A 24,412-nucleotide genomic window follows, 5' to 3' on the forward strand; every position below is an offset into this window, starting at 1 on the left:
GTGCTACTGGTACTAAAGGCAATGAAACCATTTGTTGTGGTAAATTGCATGTAATGGCAATCACTCATGCTAGTGCACCCCAGTAGGGCTCTACTACTTAAATAAATTCTATTATGCAACAAGTAATGAAGTCTCAGCTATCTTAGACTTTAAAACAGTTTTCTACTTCAGAGAAGCAAGGATCCAAATCATTAAAAATCACATATAGATTAATCAATTGACAATTCCCTTGGTGCTGTAAAAGAAGAACAAGTATGATGATATTTCTAATGAGATATTTACTTTTAGATTTCTTAAAACATGCACGCACACAGGCTGCTGGCACAACCCAGGGGATGAAAATGCTGGCAGTAAATTGGAAAGTTTCATTGGGGTCAATTCTGTGATCACAGAAACATAAAGTGAAGGTTGTAATAAGAAGAACATTTCATTAGTTTAAGAGAATTTGGGTCTCAATGATGATGGAGTCTTAATTAGAAGGTTCTGAATCATCTCAGTAAAAGGCATTAGAAGTCTGTAGAAGTCTTCATAGATTCATGAATTCCACAGTCTGGTAAAGTCATTTCTTGTTATTGGCGAAGGACAATGCCCAATGTCTCAGTGGCAGGCATTTGTCACAAAAAAGAAAGAAAGAAAAAGAAAATCAACCCATATTCTTAATATCTCCAATATCACTGCAGCCCATAAAACCTAGTGCATAGTTTACTGTGATATTGTAATGAAGAAATTTTGTTAGAGAATTTGCATTTAAGACAGATAATATGTGTTTTTTATTTTTCATTTTATAGTGAGGATAAGTGAAAACTATCTCATTGATAGCTTTTGGCTATAGTCACCCTCACTATGTGTTCTTTGTGAAAGAATGACAATGGGTAGCTAAGTCTGGGTTTTCACTCTATTACCTGAAAGATTAAAAGGTTCAAATGCAATTTTTTTTTTTTGCTTAAATTGAATTCTACCATGCTCTTCTGTACTTATCATGGACTCTTTCTTGGGTGAGTTAGAAAGAAAAGAAAATGAGGAATCATTTTGTTGGCAAGATAAATGGATACAAAGCACTTGCTGCCATGCTTAGTACCTATGTCTGTTGAGATAAAAGCCACCTCGTTGACTTAAAAAGCTCAAAGTCTAGTTTTTTTTTTTTTTTTGTAAAAAAGTACATAAGCAATTCCAGCAATGACTCCAAGACCATGTAAAGAATATTATAATGTATTTGATATTGGTGGGTTCACAGATTCATCTGGCTTAAATCTTACTGTAGAAACAAGAACCTAGCTTCGCCCTGTGTTTTGCACATGATTTTTTAAAGTAAGAAGTTTAGCATTCCCCCCCCCCCAAGGCACCATTCTACATAAAAGAATGAAGCTCTGTAGTTAATTTGATTTTATTAAAAGACTCCAGTTATGTTATGAGTCAATAATAAGTGTTGATGGGTAAGGCAACCTAAATAACATTTTTAGCTTGAAACTTACACAAAATGATCTTTGAGACAGCTCACAGTATATACCAGATCAGTGTTTAATATATTAATGATCTAGTTTGGAAGTCATACAAAAATCTTGACATGCTAATTAAAAGATGCTTTCATTCATTAAAAAAAATAGAAGAAAGGTGTTTAAAATGACACATCAATCATTCAAACATTGAATTAGTCATTAATAGTGACTGTATGCCACACATTGTTTGATATCCTAAGTGAATAGAGGAGGCACTAGTTTATGTACTTATACTCTACAAAGAGAGAAAGAAAAACATTTCACGAAAGTAATACACGAAAGTTTTGGAGTAATAGTTGCAAAGGAGGGAAAGCAAAGATGGCAAGAAGTTTTCTCTAAGAAAATGACAGTTTATTAAAAACAAAGTCCCACATCACTGATATAGGTATGTGCTTGACATCTTTCATGGTGAAAGGTAGTTGAAGATGGAATCAGAGAAAATGTATAGAAGTATGAGCTTGGACATTCTGATCAAGGATTCCAAGGAAAAAAATATTAGAGAAGCAAGAGCAGGGCTGAGTCTTGAAAATTAAGCTTTTCCTTTCCAGGAATAGAAGCTGGGAAAAGATGCACTTAACTGGGCAAAGATGCATGTACAAAATCCATAAACTTTTGCCATGAGGCATAAGTGGTTAAAAAAAATAAAAGTCCAGGGACAAGGGGCGGAAAACAAATTATGTTAGATCTGAGGCCTCACTGAAGGTGGTGGGGAGCCACTGAGGGAATTTTTTTGGGCCAGGAACCTGACTCTTCCTGTGCCTGGTGTCTAGGTGGTACTTTGGAAGGAGAAAGAAGCTGACAATAATTCCTGTGTGAGGAAAGATGAAGAAGAAGAAGAAGAAGAAGAAGAAGAAGAAGAAGAAGAAGAAGAAGAAGAAGAAGAAGAAGAAGAAGAAGAGGAAGAAGAAGAAGAAGAAGAAGAAGAAGAAGAAGAAGAAGAAGAAGAAGAAGAAGAAGAAGAAGAAGAAGAAGAAGAAGAAGAAGAAGAAGAAGAAGAAGAAGAAGAAGAAGAAGAAGAAGAAGAAGAAGAAGAAGAAGAAGAAGAAGAAGAAGAAGAAGAAGAAGAAGAAGAAGAAGAAGAAGAAGAAGAAGAAGAAGAAGATGAAGAAGAAGAAGAAGAAGAAGAAGAAGAAGAAGAAGAAGAAGAAGAAGAAGAAGAAGAAGAAGAAGAAGCTGTCCTGGGTGCAAACACACTGTGGCTCACAATCATGCTAATTCTAGTTCCAAATATGTTATAGTCCTGACCTTCACAGGCACTTATCCTGCACAATGGAGTGCAAACATACATGCAGGCAAAACATTTGTATGTAAAATAAAGTAAATAAATCTAAAATATTTATGATTAAAAAGATAAATCAGAGATGCTATTATCTCTTTCTCCCTTTAATACATTGAGAGAAATTTTATTGTATTTTTAAAGTGAGCTAAAAAGTATTTTTAAAAGAAAGGAAGCAAGGGACTTTTCTAAGAAATGAGTAAGATAAATCTTAGTAGATTAGGATTTTGCTCTGCTAATAGAGGTGTTGTGACTCAGTTATAAAATTATCTGGGCCAGGCTTTTTTAAATTGCATTTTTATTTCTTTTTATTCTTCAAAAATTTCATCCTTGCTATAATAAAAATCTAACCTGGAGGACCAGTGTAATGCAGGGAGCTAAGTAGGCTTTTGGTGGGGCTGCAATTAGGGAGAGGGGGCTATTAAAATATAGGTGAAATGAAAATAGAGGGGGAATACTGGAGACAGAAAGGTTCAAGTGGGTTGTATTGTGATGGGAAAAAGAAAATGAGAGAGCAAGGAAAGGGCTACCCCAAAAGAAGTGTGCATGAAGAAGCTGCACGGAAGTCTGTGACCTTGCAATTCTAATCTTAAATATAATAAGAGTGCATAGTGGAACGTACATGATATGAAATAATAGAGGGGTCAATACTAGGAGCTAAAGGTTTAAGTGGGGATTAGTGTATAGAGTGGGAGAAAAAAGGGATAGCATGCAGATTAATCAAAACTAAGGATGCATGGGAAAATCTTAAGAAATCCTACTAGTTTTTGAGATAATTAAAAATATATCATCATCATCATCAACAACAACAAAAAACCCAGGTTTGAACAGAGGAATAACCCTGTATGGGTGAACAATGCTGTTCCCACATAGTATGAATTATTAAATGAAAATCTTAGTGCCATGGGTTACCTTTCTATGAGTTATTGGTCAGCGAGGCCCCAGAGGTACTCAAAATAGTATAGGTGATTGTCATTACATTAGGTTGTTCAGCACAACTAGATGGTAATGTCTTATTGCTAAGATATTTCAGGACCTTGAGAAATCAGTTTTGAACTGGTCAGAAAACTCTCCCTGCTGGCTAGTTTTTATATAGCTGGGAAGTGCTCTTCAGCCTGTAAGCAGGAGAAGGGGTTTACACTGAAGCTGTTGCCTACATGCATGCTGCATAGTACAATACCAATCTATCAGGCAACATGTGTTCACTATGAAATAGTTGTCAAGAGCTGTTCTGTTAAAGGCACTCAAGAGGCATGTGGGCTTTTTGGAAGGTAGTTTGATATTTTGCAAGGTCTGTACCATGATGCACCCGAGCATTGCTTCCAGCATCTGACACCATGTCAAGAACCATTGATTTTGTAAGGTTCAATAGGCATGTTGGCTCTCTGGAAGGTAATTGGTATTTTTCAGGCTCTGTACTGTGATGCACTCCAGAATTGCTTCCAACTTCTGATACCCTGTCATTTCTGCATTGCTGCTGAATTTCAATAAAATCTGGAATGCTGTGAACCATCACTTTGTGGGTATTTACCCATTCTGATTGGATAAGCTTCTCACAGGATCTTATTGAAGATGAACTGCTGTTTAGATGAATTAATTTATGATTATGAAATTACTGATTTGATTCAAACATTTTTAAAAGTTATATTGTTTTATAACGTCTAAAACAATTTTAGAAAGTTTATGGAGGTTTTTGGACCTCCAGATGCCTCACCAGGAAACAGGCTTGAGAGAGATTTGTGGATTCAGATAAGCCCTCGCTGTAGGGATGGCACCGTGAATCCTGGTATACACCATAAATATAGGCAAGTTGCTTTAACCTTTCCATACATATAAATATCTAAATTAAGTACAAACCTTAATATCATAATGAAGAAACTGTTCTGTTGTAAATCTTTATACCTTGTCAGCTTATGGCATAATATACAGCCATTCTAAATTTATTTTGTTTCTTGGAATGAGAGATAGATAATATCCTTGTTCTGAACTCACTATAAACTAAGAGATAGCTGGAAAATGTGTAGCCAGTTCAAGCTTAATTGAGAAGACATATATTCTTATAATGTTTTGGACCCTGTTAACCTTTAGGCCTTTTCAACCTTTGTCATTCTGAACTCAACATGAACTTAAGTAATGGATACATAGATAAGAAAGACACACAGGGTATATACTCATTCATAAGTGGATACTAGACATATAATATAGGATAAACATACTAAAATCTGTACACTTAAGGAAGCTAATCAGGAAGGAAGACTCTGGCTAAGATGCTCAATCCCCATTCAGAAAGGCAAAGAGGATGAACATCGGAGTAGGGAGAAAACAGGGAATAGGACAGGAGCCTACCAGAGAGGGCCTCTGAAAGGCTTTACCCTGCAGGATATTGAGACAGATGCTGTGACTCATAGCCAAACTTTGGGCAGAGTACAGGGAATCGTATGAAAGAAGTGGGAGATAGGAAGACCTGGAAAGGATAGGCGCTCCACAAGGACAGCGACAGATCCTAAAAGTCTGGGCCTTTTAGGATCTTTTAGGGTCTTTTCTGAAACTGATACTCCAGCCAAGGACCACTCATGGAGATGGCCTGGAACCCCTGCACAGAAGTAGCCTATGACAATTCAGTATCCAAGTGGCCTCCATAGTAATGGGGACAGGGACTGTCTCTGACAGGAACTGATTGGTCTGCTCTTTGATCACCTCCCCCTGAAGGGGGAGCAGCCTTACTAGGCCACAGAAGAAGACAGTGCAGCCACTCCTGATAAGACCTGATAGACTAGGGTCAGAGGGAAGGGGAGGAGGACTTCCCTTTTCAGTGGACTGGGGGAGGGACATGGGTGGGAAAGAGGGAGGGTGGAATTGGGAGGGGAGAAGTGAGGGAGGTACAGGGGGGATACAAAGTGAATAAACTATAATTAATAAAAATAAAAATAATTAAAGAAAGAAATGTTCAGGGGGGATGTGGGGGGAAGGTGGGACTGGGAGGAGTTGAGGGAGGGGACTTCAATCAGGATATATGATGAATAAACTGTGAAAAAATATAGCATGCTCATATCTTATTGTATTATAGGAACTTTTGAGGGAGGGGATTCTACATACTAGGCAAGAGCTCTACCATTCATATATGTCCACAGACCCTAAAATAGTTGTTTTATTTTAAAAGCACAGTAATACTGCCTTTGTGTGAGAAATGCTTAACTGATTTCTATAACTGTTGAGTGTACAAGAAAATATTTATTTATTTTAGTTTCACAGATAACATAAAGCATGTTAACTGTACTTTTAGGGATTTTCTGTGATTTTAATTTGTTTCTTAGAGATCTGTTGAAGAACACACACAAACATCTTCCTTTGTGTGTATGCTTAAATTATTCTTTCTGTTAGTCATATATTTAAAATACCTTAGCTGTCATATTATTTGATGCATTATTTAGTAGTTTGTCTACTAGGTTAGAAAATATTGTCTTTTTCTTTCTTTTCATATGTGTTTTAATATGGTCCAATTAGATACTTCTGTATCTCCAGATGTGATTTTTATTGCCTTTATATAAAAATTGTACAAATAGTAACTAGTGCTTCGTAATACATAGGGTTTTTAGACTTGTGAGGCCCTAATTTCTTGCCCAGAACTGAACAACTTTTGGTAATGGATTATATATACTTGAAAGGAAGCTGAAGCTAAGGAGGGTATACTTTTTTTGGGGGTTGGGTAACAGCATCCAATCCCCACATGTGGGCGCATATGCACCTATGCCACACACTTTCCTGTTCATCAGTATTTACTGCAATTGCAGTTTGTGGACTCAAATTTATTGTGACAATGTATAAATGTTTCTTGGCACGGTGTTTAGAACAGATATTGAATGTGTGATAACAAAAATTACTTTTCAAGCAGCTAACTTTAAATTTTGAAGAAAACACACTTTGGAATGTTATTCTTTCTTCGTATCATTAGAGCGGTCCTATTTTAAAGATTTGGAACATTACACAAATCATCTCATTTAGGTGTATTTTGGAGGATACGGTCTATTTTGGGCAATCTCCATGTGGTGGCGGGCAATTTGATCACATCTGTATGATCTGAATTTACGATTTCTTCAAATTTTCTACTAGTCAGAGTTTAGTACTTTGTGCTTTAGTAGAAAACCATCTATTAATATTCCTATCCTTGACAAGTTTGCTTTCTGTTCTTTTAAAAGGTTATGTTTACTTCCTAATTGCCAGTTAGGTTTTTGCAAGTATGATTTTAAGAGATTTGCTTATTTTAATTATTTATTTTTGAAAAGCTTGGCTGGACCAGATAGCTCAAGCCTAAAGTTCCACTACTCAGGAGGCCCAGGAAGGAGGTTCATGTGTTCCAGGCCTCTTCAGGCAACAGCTTAAGGCCAGGGTAGATAACTTGGTAAAAGTCTACCAGCAAACAAACCCTTTTCAAAGGCTGGTGATACAGCTCAATGGTAGAGAGTTTTCATCATGAGTGGGAGGCTGAGTTTAAGCCTCAATACTGCAAACAAAACAATCCCACAAAACAAATGAACAACAATGATAAAAAAAACAAAACAGCTCTTGTATTTACTTGATTCCATCATTTTGATGTTTTATCATATGGCTTATGTTTAATATTTTTGGTTAATAACAATTTTTCACCCATGTTTACCACATAATTTTGGAACTGGATCATTGAGATCTATCTACTTAACTATACTTATTACTTTGTTCCTATATAAACTACTCTAATGGTTTGAGATTTTGCTTTCAAAATGGCTAATTGCTATATTACTGAAATGGTTTGAGCTTTGGCTTATTGTACTTTCACACATGAAAATCTGCTTCCTAACTTAATAAACTGTTTTAAGCTGGTAAATATTCAAGGTACTAATTAGAGAAAGTCGGTATGCATTTTCTGTGGAATGGTGCCTGCTGTGTTTATTGTAATTTTTAATGAATTTCACTATTCATATTTTACCTGATTTTCCATAATTCAATTTGTCTGAATAATTTCCAGTATTCATTTTACCTTTAACTTGCTCTAAAATTTCCTAAAGCTTCTTTTTATAGCGTCATCCACCACAAATAATGTTATTTTCTAAAATTTTTTTTTAAATAGGGGCTCTAATTCACAGCAGCTCAATTTCTCTGAGTTTGATATACAACTGTTGCCTTCAGCAGTAGAACCTTCTTATTCATATGTAGAAAGCAATTGTTTAATAGCTGTGGTGATAGTCCGAGTTACTTTCAGATTCCACCAGACTCCATGGAATCAACATTGGCCAACAACTCAATTAGAAGTAACCCATTTCTGACACTGGAAGTTTTGCTTGGTGACAGAAGATGTCTAGTTGGGCCATTGCTTTCCCTGTTGCTTATGGACTTCATTTAGATTTAACCACATATATTTAATTATTATACATATATGTTAAGAAACCTCTTTTGCAGGTTTTTATATGCCATACCACAAATGGCCCTTAGATTTAGCTGTCCCTCCCTGTATTTCTCTCCCTTACAACCCTCTTCTTTCCCCATCCCCTTCTGTTCCAGTTTGTCCCCCATATCTCATAACTATGTATTCCATTTCCCCTTCCTTGGGAGATGTTCCTCTTCCCTATAGTCCTTTACTGTATATCCAACTCTGTGGTTATACAGACTGTAGAATGCCTAGTTTTTGCCTCATGTTGCTTTGTTGGCTTTTTTTTTTAACCTTACTGATCTTTTGTTTGTATATTATGCCTTCTAATTCTGTGTTTTTAAAATGTTTTTAAATTTATTTTTTAATTTATTACAATTTATTCACTTTGTAGCCTAGCTGTAGTCCCCTGCTTCATCACCTCCCAATCCCACCTTCCCTTCTATATCTCTCCCATGCCTCTCCCCCGTCCACTGATAGGGGAGGTCCTCCTCCCCTTCCATCTGACCCTAGCCTACCAGGTCTCATCAGGAATGGCTGTATTATCTTCCTCTGTGGCCTCCTAAGGCTGCACCCCACCCCCCAGGGAGAGGTGATCAAAGAGTCAGCCACTGAATTCATGTTCAAGGCAGTCCCTGTTCTCATTATTAGGGAACCCACTTGGACACTGAGCTGCCATAGGCTACATCTCTGCAGGGGTTCTAGGTTATCTGCATGAATGGTCCTTGGTTGGAGTATCAGTCTCAGAAAAGACCCCTAAGTGAGATATCCCAGAAGCAGAAAGACAAACATAGTATATACTCACTTATAAGTGGATATTAGACATATAATATAGGATAATTATACTAAATCTGTACACCTAAAGAAGCTATGCAAGAAGTAGGCCCCTGGCTAAGATGCTCAATTCTCACTCAGAAAGGCAAATGGGATAGACATCAGAAGAGGGAGAGAACAGGGAACAGGACAGAAACCTACCACAGAGGGGCTCTAATTTTGTGTTTTTATGGTTTATTTTGGATGTGTGTTTCTTGAGTTTCTTCACTGTTGTTTATTTATTCTGGTTTGTTTGCTTTTCTTAATTATGAGAGAGAGAGAGAGAGAGAGAGAGAGAGAGAGAGAGAGAGAGAGAGAGAATGACATTGTGAGAGTGGGGAGGTGGGAAAGATCTCGGAGAAGATGGGAGAAGGTAAACTATGATCAGAATATATTTTACAGATTTGCAAAACAAAAGAAAAACATTTTGTCTTATTTGGTATATAAGGTTTTAAATATATATGTCTTAGAAATTTTGTTTTTCTTTCATGGAGGCAGAGGCAGGAGGATCTTTGTGAGTTTGAGGCCTGCCAGCCTGGTCTACAAAGCGAGTCCAGGAGAGCCAAGGCTACAAAGAAAAGAAAAGAAAAGAAAAGAAAAGAAAAGAAAAGAAAAGAAAGAAATGAATTTTGTTCTAGATTTTGAAATAGTTCTGTCCCCAGTGCAGTTGTTTTCAGTCTTGTGCTGTTTAAAAGCTTCACAGTCCTTGCATGTCTTCTTTCAGGCCCCAGCTATTCTCAGGTTATTCTCAGCTCTTTTCGCTGACTTCTACTTTGTTCTTCCTTGATCATGAAATCTTCCAACTGCTCTCACTCATTTTCTGTTTCTTCCAGGCTGCTCTGTTGTCTTTGAACCCCCTCTGCTCCTATAGCAGTTCATTCATCATATCTAAACATGGGAATATCTATCTTCTCTATAAAGCCTTAATGTTCATTTTCCCCTTGGGAAACTTCGTAGTTCATTAACAAATTCTGCAACTTTATTCTCTCATACCTTAAAAAATGAGCTGACTTTTCCCCTCATGATCATCTCATTATATTAATATTTTCCCTCTGATGAATGGGAGATATGTTCCTCCTCTGTAAAGCTCTATTAATAATCTTGCCTGTGAGAATTAATTTTGACCTTTTGTCTTTGCTCAATTAACAGTATGTTTTCTTTCCTTCCTTCCTTCCTTCCTTCCTTCCTTCCTTCCTTCCTTCCTTCCTTCCTTCCTTCCTTCCTTCTTTCTTTCTTTCTTTCTTTCTTTCTTTCTTTCTTTCTTTCTTTCTTTCTTTCTTTCTTTCTTTCTTTCCTTCTTCTTTGTCCTCCTCTTTGAGAATAGGTTTCATGTAACCCAAGGTATCTTGAGCTCCCTATGTGGCTGAGGATAACCTTGAACTCCTAATGTTCTTGACTCTGCCTCCAAGTACTTGATTTACAGGCATGCACTGCTATGCCTGGCACTGGTTAGAAATTGTTGACATCATTGTTACTAATGCCATCCTTTCTTTTTTATTATTATTACTTTTTACAATTTATTCACTTTGTATGTCAGTTATACAAAGTGACTTGCTCCTTGTCTCCTTCTGGTCCCACATTTCTTCCTCTTCCTCCCCTATCCCTCTCTCTGAGTCCACTGCTAGGGGAAGTCCTCCTTCCCTACTGTCTGAACCTAACAATACCATCTAGTTCTCGTTAGGTTTATTTGGCTCAGTTTTCAGGTTTATTTGTTCTTACATATTCCGTCTAAATGTTTCTTGTTCTGCTTTCATTAAGCTCCAGATATACCAGTTCTTTGATTAGAAATGTTTTCACTTATTTTGTGTGTTTATGGATGTGGGCATTTGTGCTCATCACAGTAAGCTCATGGGGTCACCGTAGTTGGTGGCAAGCGACTTTATCCCTTGAACCACTTCACTTGGTTTATTACTGCTTCTTTGTTCCTTTTCCAGCTCTCCTGAGTACTAGTGCTCTGTGAAATCCATCTAGTTATTCCCATTGTTTTAAAACCTTCTTTTATTATTTTACTCTTCTTTTGCATCTCTGGAGGACACTTATCCATTCACATCACTCGTTTCTAGCTCAGCTCTCACTTGTTGCTTGTTTTACAGATGTAGACCTTTGTATCTGCTTCCTTTTATGTTAATAAGAATTTAAGCATTTTGGCCAGAGAGGTAACATGAAAACAAAGTTCACTACTGCTGAACGGACCTGATTCCAACTGCATCAGAACATGCTGCTTTGATTTTATTTCTCCATCTATGAGACATGTCTCCAAGTCAGACATCATCTGTGTATTTGCCTTCCTTCCTTCCTTCCTTCCTTCCTTCCTTCCTTCCTTCCTTCCTTCCTTCCTTCCTTCCTTTTTTCTTCTTTCTTTTTTCTTCCTTCTTTCTTTCTTCCTTCCTTTCTTTTTTCTTTCCTTCTTTTCCTCTCTCTCTTTTTCTGAGACAGGGTTCCTCTCTGTAGCTGTCCTAGACTTGCTTTGTAGATTAGGCTGGCCTCCAACTAACAGAGATCTGCCTGCCTCTGATTTCCTGAGTGCTGGGATTATAGGCATCTGCCCAGTGTATATTATTTCTTTTTTAAAATTTATTCATTTTTTAATTAATTACAGTCTATTAATTTTGTATCACAGCTGTAGCTCCTTCCCTCATCCCCTCCCAATCCTGCCCTCCCTCCCTCTTTTCCTCTCATGCCTTTCCCCAAATCCACTGATAAGGGAGGTCCTCCTCCCTTTCCATCTGACCCTAGCCTATCAGGTCTCATCAGGACTGGGTGCATTGTCTTCCTCTGTGGCCTCCTAAGGCTGCACCCCCAGCTTCAGGGAGAGGTGATCAAAGAGCCAGCCACTGAGTTCATGTCAGAGACAGTCCCTGTTCCCATTTACTATGGAACTCACTTGGACACCGAGCTGCCATGGGCTACATCTATTCAGGGGTTCTAAATTATCTCCATGCATGGTCCTTGGTTGGAGTATCAGTCTCAGAAAAGACCCCTGTGCCCATATATGTTGGTTCTGTTGCTCTCCTTGTGGAGCTCCTGTCCCCTCCAGGTCTTTCTATCTCCCCTTTCTTTCATAAGATTCCCTGAATTCTGCCCAAAGTTTGTCTATGAGTCTCATCATCTGCTTTGATACCCTGCAGGGTAGAGTCTTTCAGAGGCCCTCTGTGGTAGTCTCCTGTTCTGTTCCCTGTTTTCTCCTTCTTCCAATGTCCATCCTGTTTGCCTTTCTGAGTGAGGATTGAGCATCTTACAGGGTCTTGTTTAGCTTCTTTAAGTGTACAGAATTTAGTATGTTTATCCTATATTAATGTCTAGTATCCACTTATAAGTGAGTATATTATATTTTAACTTTTGTGCAAACTAGTCTCTGTATCCCTAGTCTTCCTTGTAGTATATGTATTCTTGAAATATTCATTGATTAACCCCATGTTTGACTTTTTAGACTACAAGATTCCTGGAAACATGAGTTTCTATGTTTTACATTGAAAAAGCAAAAGTGTCATAGCATTGTGTAAGGAATGAATAAACCTGCCTTTGCTGGTCGGCTTCATCATACCCTCTGCCAAGCTGAAGAGACTCACATTCGTCTGTCACATCAGCTATGAATCTTAGACATAGTCCAACATCAGGTCAGTGAAACTTCTTCAAAATGTCCATGTGGCAAATGCATCTTCTCAGAACAGACAAGTATCTTAAAGCATTCATTGTTTTGCCAAAAGAATGGGCTTAATCAGCCAGGAAGCTTTTGCATTTTCAGTTTATAGACTGTTCAAAGCATTACAATTCAAATACATTTCCTTCTGAATAATGGATGAGTTACAAAAATAGAATTATTTCAATGGGAAAACTCTCAGATGATAAGGAACTCAGTAGTAAGCAGAAACTGCTAAAATTTGAACCTCAGAGCACTGGGTGGCAATATATTGTGATCATTGACATTGTTGTGTTTTAAAACAACACACAGGCTCATCTTTTCAGAAAACACTTCTACCAGTAAGTGGACAGTATCAGTTTAACAATAAATATATGCACACATGTATGACTCACGGGAGTTTGTGTTTTGCCAATTGTTGAAAAATTCAGTTCCAAGTAAAACTTCATAGCGGAAGAATTGCTGCTCACATCTTTGAATTTTCCCATGAGAGGAGACAAATACTAAATAATGCAAGTCATAATGCAATGCATACTTTGTGCTGTGCTGTGTGTTGGAAGAGGAGGCTTCAACCAGCAATCTGACATGTGTCTATGGTACCTGTCATTTCCTTGATGTGCTGTAAGTGGCAAACCGGCAACTTTTCTGCTTTCTCCCCCTCCCATATACCACACAGAAGTAAGAAATATGTTCCATATCCCAGTTTATTTCTTTATCCTTGGGTTTTGTTATGGACTTTGGCTCTTCACAACTGTGTCTTGTGACCACTCTTTGTCTGTTCCTGCTTGTTTTGTTTATTGCTCTAACTTAATTCATGCTGGTTCTTTAGATCCAGTATGAGGACCAGCCTCAGTGCTCATTTCTCTGCCAGTATTGCTGGGGTCTTGTTCTGAAAAGAGAACATTGTGGAATATCGACCAGTCAGACATCTTTCTGGAAGGTTACAGGATGTGGATAATGGAGCAATCTGGACACAGATTCAGAATTCAGAGTAGAGCTGTAACATTGCCCTCCACAGAGTCAGAACTTTTTGGTCTATCTCCAAATTTTGCAATAAATGCACGTGAAGTGAAAATGTGAACAAAGATAAAATTCACTTTCAGGCAAATAACAGCTTGGAAGCTTCCCTAATGTGGAAAAAATTATCCACGTTAAAACCTGCTGGATCTGAATCCTCCTATATTCACTGAAATAAGGTCCTGAGATGATGTGCACTTCCAGTGTTCCTTAACTGAGGTACTTATGACTTAGAACACATTTTAGACCCAATTGGTGTCATTTCTTAAGTGACCCAGAAAGAAAAAACTTGTCAGTGGATTTCAGTCAAGTGGTCAGAGACAGGGTTTCCTAATAGATCCATATAAGCCTCTATAACATGCATTTGCTTCTGTAAGTGTCAACTCCCCAAGTACTCAAGGAGAGAGAGCTAAGCTAAGAGGGTCACAGTCAGCCTTAAAAGTTCACCCATAAGCAATGTATTTACCTTGGGGCACTGGAGAGTCAGTGCTGAGCAGCAGTATGTAGCCTGGGGCGTCCGCATTCCCTGCAACTGTTTTTCTCTTAAAGTTCGTATTGAAGCCTCATGCTAACCAGCTATCTGGGTGTAGGACTTAGGAGATTATTCACTCATGGGCAATTTTGCCTCTTGATTTTAAATAGCATAGGACCAAAAATATAAACCATAAAGTAATAAAGTCCCAATTAAGCAAGATTTATATTAATCCAGAAAGTGCCCTAGAGTGTGGATAAAGTAAATTGGTTTAACAATAAATTTAAAGGTTATACAATTTAAATACCTTTGACTAGTTGGAAATGCTACTATAGAATAGAGATAGTAGGTAGAAGCATCCAAAATTATAATTATGTCATGAAACCCCAAGGTTTTCTATTTTTCTTTAAAATTTTTTTCTAGTGTTCAGTAATGGACATGACACCATCATTAATTTAAGATCTGGAGAGGACAGGAACCCCACAAAGAGAGCAACATAACCAGAAGACTTGAACACAGGGGTCTTCCCAGAGACTCATACTCCAATCAAGTACCAGGCATGGAGATAACCTAGAACCCCTGCACAGATGTAGCCCATGGCAATTTAGTGTCCAAGTGAGTTACATAGTAATGGGAAGAGGGACCGCCTCTGACATAAACTGATTGGCCTGCTCTTTGATCATCTCCCTCTGAGGGGAGAGCAGCCTTACCAGGCCACAGAAGATGACAATGCAGCCACTCCTGATGTGATCTGATAGACTAAGTTCAGAAGGAAGGAGAGAAGGACCTCCCCTTTCAGTGGACTTGGGGAGGGGCATGCATGAAGAAGGGGGAGAGAGGGTGGGACCAGGAGAGAAGGAGGGAGGGGCTTATGGGGGGATACAAAGTGAATAACGTGTAATTAATAAAATAAAATAAAATTTAAAAAAATGAATATGAGCTTTAGCACTTCTCCTGGAGTTTTCTAGTGTCTCTGGATCCCTGGCGCATAACAGAGTCTGAAAAATCATGTGCAGAATCAATAATGAAAGACTTACTAGTAAGGGAAGGCCAATGAATCTCAATATTGCCTGGCCATGTAAGTATAAAGACATAGGAGGGAAAAGGTTTGTTAGCATATCAGAGCACACCAACTAAAGAGAGAGTGTAAGAATGGCAGCAGATGCCAGCAGATACATAAAATATTAATAATAGGAATAGAAGCAATAGTAATAGAAGTAATAGAAAAATAGTAGAAGAGGAAGAGAAGTGATAATAGCTGGCTCAGTGATAAGTGAACGGCCAGGGGAAGGAAAATGAAGTAAAAGGATCAGATGTGTGTGTTCTCTACTGCTGAGAAGACAGAGAAAAGTACTGGAGGCTTTCTGAAACAGAGTCCTCCATCTCCTATGCTCTGTTCCTCCAGCTGATGGCATCACCCAATCACAGAAAATTGACTTTATCAGTTGGTGGAATTCTTGCAGGATACCAGAAGCAAAGTGAAGAAACTGTTCAAGGAAGAGATTATTCATTCTACCCAGCAATGTAAAGCTGGACTCTAAAGCTGGCCCTTGGTGGACAGGCCTATAATCCTGGATACTTGAGAGGGTGAGGTAGGAGGAGGATGACATGTTCAAAGTCACTCTGGGATATAGAGCACGTTTAAGGTTACACTGGTCAATTTATCAAGACCCTGTCTCAAAATAAAAAGCAACAACAACAACAAAACCCCAACAACAACAACAACTTCGTTACTACCACTAGAACAATGATTTTGGGAATGGAGCTCACTGATTAAATGCTTGTCTAGGATGTGTGAGGCCCAAAGTTCAGTTTCTAGTTAAATAAACAAATAACAACAAAACCCACCAAAATAACTAACAAGACCATGATTGATCAGCTAAAAAGTTAAAAATTCCCTTCGTCAGAGAGATGAAGGTATCTACATCTTGGCTCCTGGGTTCTTATAATCGCCTTTGCCCGGATTGTTTAAAACCCAAGGACTTCTATCGCTGAGAAGAGGGGATTACTTCACATTCTGGCCCTCTAGATAAGCATTATGATTCAGAATCCCAGAAACATCAGGTAAATTGGCCTTCACTTTCACAGTTCAGAGCATGCAAGGGAGAAATTGGAACAACTTCTTGTATTCTAATGGTTTAAAAATTATTGTCAAGGTTTTTGTATTGTATTGCTTTATTCTGCCAATTTGTTACAGGACTGTGGTTTTATGAATATGTCTAGGCTAATGTTCTGTTTCCTCTGACACATGAAATGCAAACTCCTCAGCCTGGCATAAAAGCTATATGTGGTTTGCTGTGAATACATTCCTAGAAACAGCTCAGATCCTCTTCATATGAAACTGATGCTCTCACTGTGTTACATTTCTTCTTCAGGTCTTGGTAAATTCACAGATTCCATTTCCTGTGCTTTTAGCTCTAAATGTGAAAACTCTTATCCATTTGTTAAAACATACCACAAAATATCTGAGAATGTTAATGGATTTATTTTCCATGTATGTAAAAAAAAGTGTATATTCCTCTGAGCATCGTGCCACAGTCTTGGCATCCCAACACACAAGAAACTGAGCTCAGAAGATCATGAATTCCAGGCCAGACAGGAACACATAGCAATATTCTGTCTCCTGGGGGTTGGGTGGGGGCTGGGAAAGCAATTATTTCAGAATTTTCTAATTTACCTTTATTAATTATGCTGTCAGCTCTAAAATGACAGGGCTCAAGTTGTCATTATATTTACTTTAGATAGACGGTCATTGATTGGGTAGAAACACATAATCATACATTCATGGAGGCACTGTCAAAATAAGATGCCACCTACAGTTGCCCCAAACAATTAACATTTAGTAAAACAATTTTCTAACACATTGTTAAAGATAACACAATGACCTTGGTCCTCTTATCCTGTCTACATTGAGTCATGATGGACATTTGCTCTGGCTTGTGGGCAACTGAGAGGAATTAGATCCCTTATACCTGTAATTACGTCTGTGTAGTCTGCCACAAGATATTATTTTCCTAGTCTAAAAGCCTGTGTTGAAAATGTCATGTTTGGGGCGATTTCATTAACATTTTAAAATGCTAACAATTCTGTCAGCCCAAACCAAAAATGACTGTGTGAGAAATGAAAGCTTGCATAACTCTGGCACCAGCTAGTCACAGCTCATTATCTTCCTGGCTTTTATTATGCCAAGAGGGAGTGGGGTCAGCCTCACAAAATTTAGGGACAATTAAGAAAATTACTGTATGCAGATGTGACTTATGGACTGAGAATAACTAACTTTCTAAAAGCTCGAATTAAACAAAATAAATAAGGATGGTGGAAACCCCACAGCTGTTTCCTGGCTTACGGCAGCCTTTATTATCCATCATAAAGACTCCTTCTGGGGATGTGCCCACTTCTCCTGACCCTGTCCTGAACACTTTGAAACTTTTTCTTTGACCGTATTCCTCTGAGAGTTTAAAAAAGTCCTAGTTATATTTTCTGAAGTTCTTTGAGCTCTTCTCTTACACACACCCACGGGGATGAAAATATTGTCACTGACCCCTATGCATTGTGAATTGCTTCTGGGCTCCAAACCTCATACTCTTTTATAACTTTCAAACTTTGTGGAATAAAATATGTGGAAATAATCATGAGGATAGAGCCTGTCACCACAGAGACAAAAGTACAGGAAGCAAAAGAAAAGAAGAAAACTAGAGTGTAAGTAGCTAGATAAAAGTTTATATTTTACTTAGGAAAGTATTTACTCATCAATGATCCATTTTTTTTTCTCTACAGTGAATGATAGTGGACAAATACAATAGACAGTTTCCTTTCTCTGTAAATAAATTTCAGTAGCTATCTATAAAGCATGCTATTTGATAGGCTTTGCACTAAGTTACATAATAATGATTCAACTAAATGGAATTTGTATTCTCAGAAGTCAGACAGGTCAGGGTGAATAGGCTAATGTCTCTGTGGAAGTCGATGTAAAAAGTACCATGTGATCCTTGTGGAGGGAGATTTTAAAGTTTTTAAATTACACTTATTTTTTGTTTGTGTGTGTGTGTGTGTGGGCGAATATGTGTGAGATTGTATGCGTGTATGTATGCATGCATGTATTTATGTATGTATGTGACACAGAAGCCAACATGCAGGAGTCAGTTCTCTCCTTGCAGTTTGCAACTCTGGGGTGGGGTAAATGGAATTCAAGTCTTTGGTCATGGTGGATACTGATTCACACACTGAGCAATCTTGCCAGCCCGAGAAATATGATTTTACTATAAATTAAACCTTGGGAATCCAGAAAAATCATTTGGCCTTGATAAAATGAATGGCTGACGTACACACAACCCAAATCAACAAAAATCCTTACTCGTTTTCCCTAAGCATTTTTAGAACACAACCTGGAATTTTTTTTTTCTTGTCTGTTTTACCCTAGACAAGAATGCTAGATGATATAATGTAATTTTCAGTTGTGGTTTCCCCTGCTGCTTATGGACTGTCTTTCCAAATAAACACTGTTCGGAATTGTAAATTGACACTTTGCTTATGTACTGGTTAAAAGGAAAAGGCTTTTTTTTTTTAAATAAAATCATGAACCTCACCACATATGATTAGGATGTAAACATTAAATTTGTGTAGATACTGCAAAATAAAATACACATAAAGTTTGAGCTTATGAAGATTAAAATGCTATATGGGAAAAAGGGAAAGTTAAGATGATATAATATTCAACTTTATTACTAATAGATTTAAAAAATTAATTTGAATTACTTTATTATTATTTCTTTTTTGAAACAAGGTTTGACTATGTATCCTTGGCTGGCCTGGAACTCACTGTGTAGCCCAGGCTGGTTCTGAACTCTTATTTCTGCCTCCCAATTCTGTGATTAAAGGTGTGTACCATCATACCCAATTTTCGTTTTTGTTAATAATTTTAGGCTTTGCTTTGTCTTCAATCTTTCACACACTTAGCTGTTAGCAGATTGCTTGTATAGAGTAAGTGCTCAGTACAATTGTCTGTAAAATTATAAAGATGTTCTGCTTTTTTACCAAATATTTGTGTTTTCTTAAGATATGACACTATTAAATTGCATTATATTCTGTATATTCAAATGCCACTCCTTTAAGAACGTTGCTTTCGAATTTTCTCAGTCTATAGGGATGATTAACCTCTGAAAAAGCACTTATTCTCTGGCCATAGGTCATCCTCTTCCAGGTAAAAGTCAAGTAGCCTAAAAACATCACTGAAGGAATTCGCCATTTCCACATGAGGAATTATGTTTTATTTTAAATGGAGTTTCCCCTTTCATCTACTAAACAGAAATGTACCAAAGTATAGTACACACATGTCATTAAGTATAAAATAATAAAAACATATTAGAAAAATACTCTTATGGAATGCTTACTTCTATATATTCATATTTTTATCTTGTCTATCATCTGTCAATCATTTGTAATCTATCTATATACCTATTTATCATCTATCTATCTATCTATCTATCTATCTATCTATCTATCTATCTATCTATCTACCTATCTACCTATCCAATCACATATCTTCTATTTTCTTTCTGGCACCTATCACAACAGTTCCACAAGTAGCAGAATCTTATGCCAATATCTTTATAATTTTACATCCATTTTCTTTAAGTAGAAATCAAACCTAAGAAACTAAGGTTTAGAGTAATTGAATAACTTGACCAAGTGATACAAGAATCAAGAGGCAGAACTAAGATTCTAGCTCTGTGTGGCTTTAAAGTCTCTGCATTTAACCAGGTTCTAAATTGCCTGAAACAATACTAGGAGTAAGAAAACCCCCTTTTCATGTAACTAATTTTTTTCTGCGTGTATTTAGAGAGATTTGTTCATTTCTAATGATGTGGGGAGACTAAATTAGGAAAGACATATTCCTTGCTTTTATGCTAGCCAACCATGGGTTAATTCTTTTTCATATACAATTTTCTGGCCTTTTTATTATACTATATCAAGCTAGTCTATCTTATCCTTAATTAGAACACTGAGGCTCAAAGTTTTTTAAATATCTGCCAAGTGCTGTCCCTGTATACAATACAATACTCAATACAGAATCAAATTACAGACAACAGGCCACGAGACACTAAACTTTTGTTGCCCCTAACCATCTCAGAACTGTTGCCCTTTAGAGCTACCTAGAGTCAAGATTTCTGCACAGTGGATGGACAAGGAAATTTTACTTGCTATCCCATCTCTCTGGATGAGAACATAACCCAAGCTTTACATCCTACCTTGATAAATATTGTCCAGAAGTGAGATTTGTGGTTTTCACGTCCATGCAGTTCATCGTGCTTGGAAGGAGAGCAAGTTCTGGCTGGATCATGGTGGCTGTGGCTACAGCTCTTGCAACTAACTCCATGGCATCCTGAACATAGTACTCAAAGACAGATTGAGTTGTTTTCCCGTGGGCAATGAGCCCTAAGGGCAGGCCTTCTGTCCTCAGTTCCTCCACGTTCTGGGAGTCTCCTAGAACCCAGTGAAGCTCAGGAGGTGACAGCTCAAACTGCGTGGACATTTCAAAAATCTGCCGGATACTTTCCATGTCACAGCCAAACATCACCATTGTGGGTGTGCTGTTTTTAATGCTTTCCAACTGGACCTGCAGGAAACTTAGGAGGTCCTTGGTGGAGGACAGGTTAGCAGTGATGTTGAAGATGGACCCGAGGCGGAACTTGGAGTTATTCTCCGTAAGGAGAAGGAAGTCAGTGATATTCCAGTCTTCCTGGCATAGCAACAAGCTAAAATTGTACCAGTTGTTCATGGTCAGGATTGAGACAGTGACATCAGCATCAGAACTTAGTGAATTTTCTAAACTCAGCTGTAGGTGCAGGGGATTCTGTATTTAAAGATAATGAAAAAGAAGAATTAGAAAGCATTGCTCAAAGACCATAACAGGGTGCTTTTGCTTTCCTGTGAGGCTTCGTTATTTATTTTCCCCTTCAGTATTTCCTCTGAGATAAAATTCTCATACTTTGAAAAAAATAATGCTCTGTCTAATGAGCAATCAAATCTTTATCCTGATTTCCCGACAATTTTTGTTAAGAGTACCAGAGAGAGGCTAGCTCTTGGTGTAAACGTAAGACGTTATATAATCATATATTTGGTCATAGATTTTTATGGGGTTTGTCTTCCTTACAATCATTCCATTTATTGCATCATATTTCTTACACTGTGTTTAATGACTCATTTGCTAGACATTTCACTCAGGAGAAATAATTGAAAGAAATTGCTTTGCTCTCTGTGAAACAACCACCAGAGTCAAACTAGCACAGTTCAACTCTTGTATAAAAAATATAGAAGATAAATAGACCTCTGGACCCTTGAGCAAGGGACTTCTAAAACATATGAAATATTTTAGGGTACATACATCATGGTTAAGTGTACACTCCAATGTTAAAGGCTTGATTACATTTCTATTTGTGTTGATATTGAGCTCTTGCCATTGAATGTATTCATGAAACTTAAATTACTATTTTTTTATTCATGGAACTTGCCAGCTCAATTAAGGAAGACTTTCTTAATTTAACAGTCACAATTATAAATTGCATAGTTGGAGGGTCATCTTTCAACATTAATATATTTGTCATTTATTCTTTCCAACAGCAGACACTTGACATATTTACCCTCCAACAATGATTTCCTGGGAAAGTTTAGAATAAAGCTTTGCAAATGTTGGTTGCAAGACAAATATTGATCAAATTGAATTAAGAATCTTTCAATTGGAAGTTATTGGACTATGTCTGAGAGCTTGCCAAAATTCTAATCTGTAATAATTTTCCTTTCCTACAACACACACCAAGCAATACTGGATAACTCATTTTTTCTTGAATCAGGATAAATATTTTCATACAAACTCTCTTTTCACTTGGAAATGGATTTGCTTGCATTTATATTCATTTTCCCAAACTTAGTGCCTTTATCCAGATGCCTAGAAAGTCCTTTAGGTTGTTATTAACTGAAGTTCTCTTTACATTAAAGACTCTATAGACTGACCAGCTCCATAGAACAACTATAGAGACAACAGTTTTTAAATTAAGAACCAACATTATCAGGCTTTATAAAATTCTTTTAAGCCATTTAGCTTACCTTCTGTGTTTGACCTGACAGTCTCATGAGTAGTAGAATATCATCTTTCAATGTGCTGCTAAGATTAACAGTCCTCTAGACTCCATCACTCCTAAAACTAAGAATGTGATAACATCTGGAATTTATAGGAATGATCCCCTTGCTTTACTGGAGCCTGCCTATCTGGTGCCCTAACGAAAAGTTTGTTGAATGTGTTTATTGATGTATGCATTTGTTTTGTGGATATAAAAGTCTATTTAAACTCTTCTTCTGCAGTACATATAATTTAGAACTACTGGATTTTGTGGTTGTGACTACCTGTATTTGGTCAGAGTAAACTATTTCTTATTTCTTTGAATGTAGAGCTGTTTTGTTTTTTACTTTTGTTTTTGTTTGTTTGTACGTTTTTACATACAATGTAAAAACATTTTTTAACAATGTATTTGCCTTATTGATTTCCGAATGCGGTAACGTGAGTTTTTGATTATTTCTGATGACTACAGACCTTAATCATCGCGTGAATATCTTACATTGATCATCCCTGCACTGAAGATTGACTCGTATGTACCACAGTGCTAATCTCACACAAGGGACTAGAACTGTGTTTTAATCCTTTCTTCTGACAGACTGAGCCAGAGACAATGTATGTCAATTAGAATTATTCTTTCATTCACCCGAGTTCCTGGACTTTGATCATAATCTGAGAGACAAAAAAAAAAAAAAAAAAAAAAAAAAAAAAAGGGAAGAAAAGCATTTCTAGCACACTTTCAAGGCCTGGCATTAGGGATTCACTGAATGAGCATGAGAACAGGCTTGTATGAAGGCAAGGGTGATCATATTGATAATTCAGCTCTAGCTGGAGACATAAAAGCATTTGTCAAGAGGAAGCAACATGAGACTTAGCTAAAGAATCACGTCTCGCCCCTGGGGGCAATGGTCTCCTGAACCTACTCAGACCTCGGACACTACCACTGCTAGTTCTAGAACTGATGCAGGATGTTCCAACGAGGGGGTTAAGGTTTCTCATAATATTTCCTATAAGCCCACACCTGTTTGTTTATATCCCCCATTTTTATTCATTATTAGCCAGATAGAACAAAGTAATTGTGGTAATGATACTTGCTTTTTTGCCCAATGCTGGAATGCTAGTAAATTTAGGTATGCCCTGGTTACTTGCATGCCTCGCTGGGTGCCTGTGCCCGTTGATGCCCCCCACGCTATGACTCTCTTCAGACAGAAAAGGGATCTTGGAACTACAGCCACCATTGTTACTGCCATTTCATTGCTGGCTGTTGGAGCTACCACCGGGGCATTAGCCATGAGTCATACTGGGCAGACTGCTCAGACCCTGAGTAATCATTTAGCCAATGTAGCTCATGCCTTAGTTGTACAAAAAGGAATTAATGCTCAACTAAAAGGAAGCTTGATGGTGTTCAATCAGAGGATTGACCTCGTGCAGGAGCAAATTGATACCCTATGGCAAATCGCTCAACTTGGCTGTCAACGAAAATATGCTGGACTTTGAATCACTAGCATATAACATGAGAATTTTTCCTGTGCTGCAAATCTGTCTAAACAATTGTCGAGCTATATTTTAGGTAATTGGACTGGAGAATTCGATACTACGATGGAGCAGCTGAGAGTGGCCATTGTCACAGTAAATTCTACCAGAGTGGACACAGGACTAGCCACAGGATTATCATCATGGATTGCTGCAGCCATGAATCATCTGAAGGAATGGGCGGGCATGGGAGCGTTAGCAGGCCTTCTGGTGTTGGTCTCCTTGGTTTGCCTGTGGTATATATGCAAGATTAGAGTCTCACAACAGCGTAATGCAGCCATGATCATTCAGGCCTTTACAGCCATTGAAGCAGGACAGTCTCCCCAAGCATGGTTGGCTACCATAAAAAGCTAAAATGTTATGCTCAGGATGCGAGGCTAAGCACTGCACTCAGGGTCAGCCACTTTGGACCCAGAGAAGAGCATGTCTGATTGCATGCTGGTTGATGCCCCAGGTCCCGCCTCTGAGAAAAAGGTATCGGACGGGTCTGATGCTCTTTGGGTGGATGACACCTAAATGAACATCAGTACAAAGTCCCAATTTATTTCTAATATCAGAGATCAGACCTCTACTCTTGCCTGATGTGTCTAAAACAAAAAGGGGGAACTGTAGAGAGCTGCGGAATGCTATGCCTTAAAGATGGAGCTGGTTTCC

The 24,412-nt window shown here is 37.8% G+C and overlaps 1 protein-coding gene across 2 annotated transcripts in view; it reads right to left on the bottom strand.

Annotated features, from left to right (window-relative positions):
- Grin3a (glutamate ionotropic receptor NMDA type subunit 3A) overlaps positions 1-24,412 on the bottom strand; it is a 225,287-nt gene that overhangs the window by 142,660 nt on the left and 58,215 nt on the right. For both annotated transcript variants that reach the window (XM_021657702.2, XM_060379904.1), the window contains exon 2: positions 20,364-20,968. In XM_021657702.2, the coding sequence (XP_021513377.2) occupies positions 20,364-20,968 (605 nt within the window). The remainder of the gene's footprint in view (positions 1-20,363; positions 20,969-24,412) is intronic.

This window comes from Meriones unguiculatus, chromosome 3, assembly GCF_030254825.1.
Source record: "Meriones unguiculatus strain TT.TT164.6M chromosome 3, Bangor_MerUng_6.1, whole genome shotgun sequence".
Classification (NCBI taxonomy): domain Eukaryota; kingdom Metazoa; phylum Chordata; class Mammalia; order Rodentia; family Muridae; genus Meriones; species Meriones unguiculatus.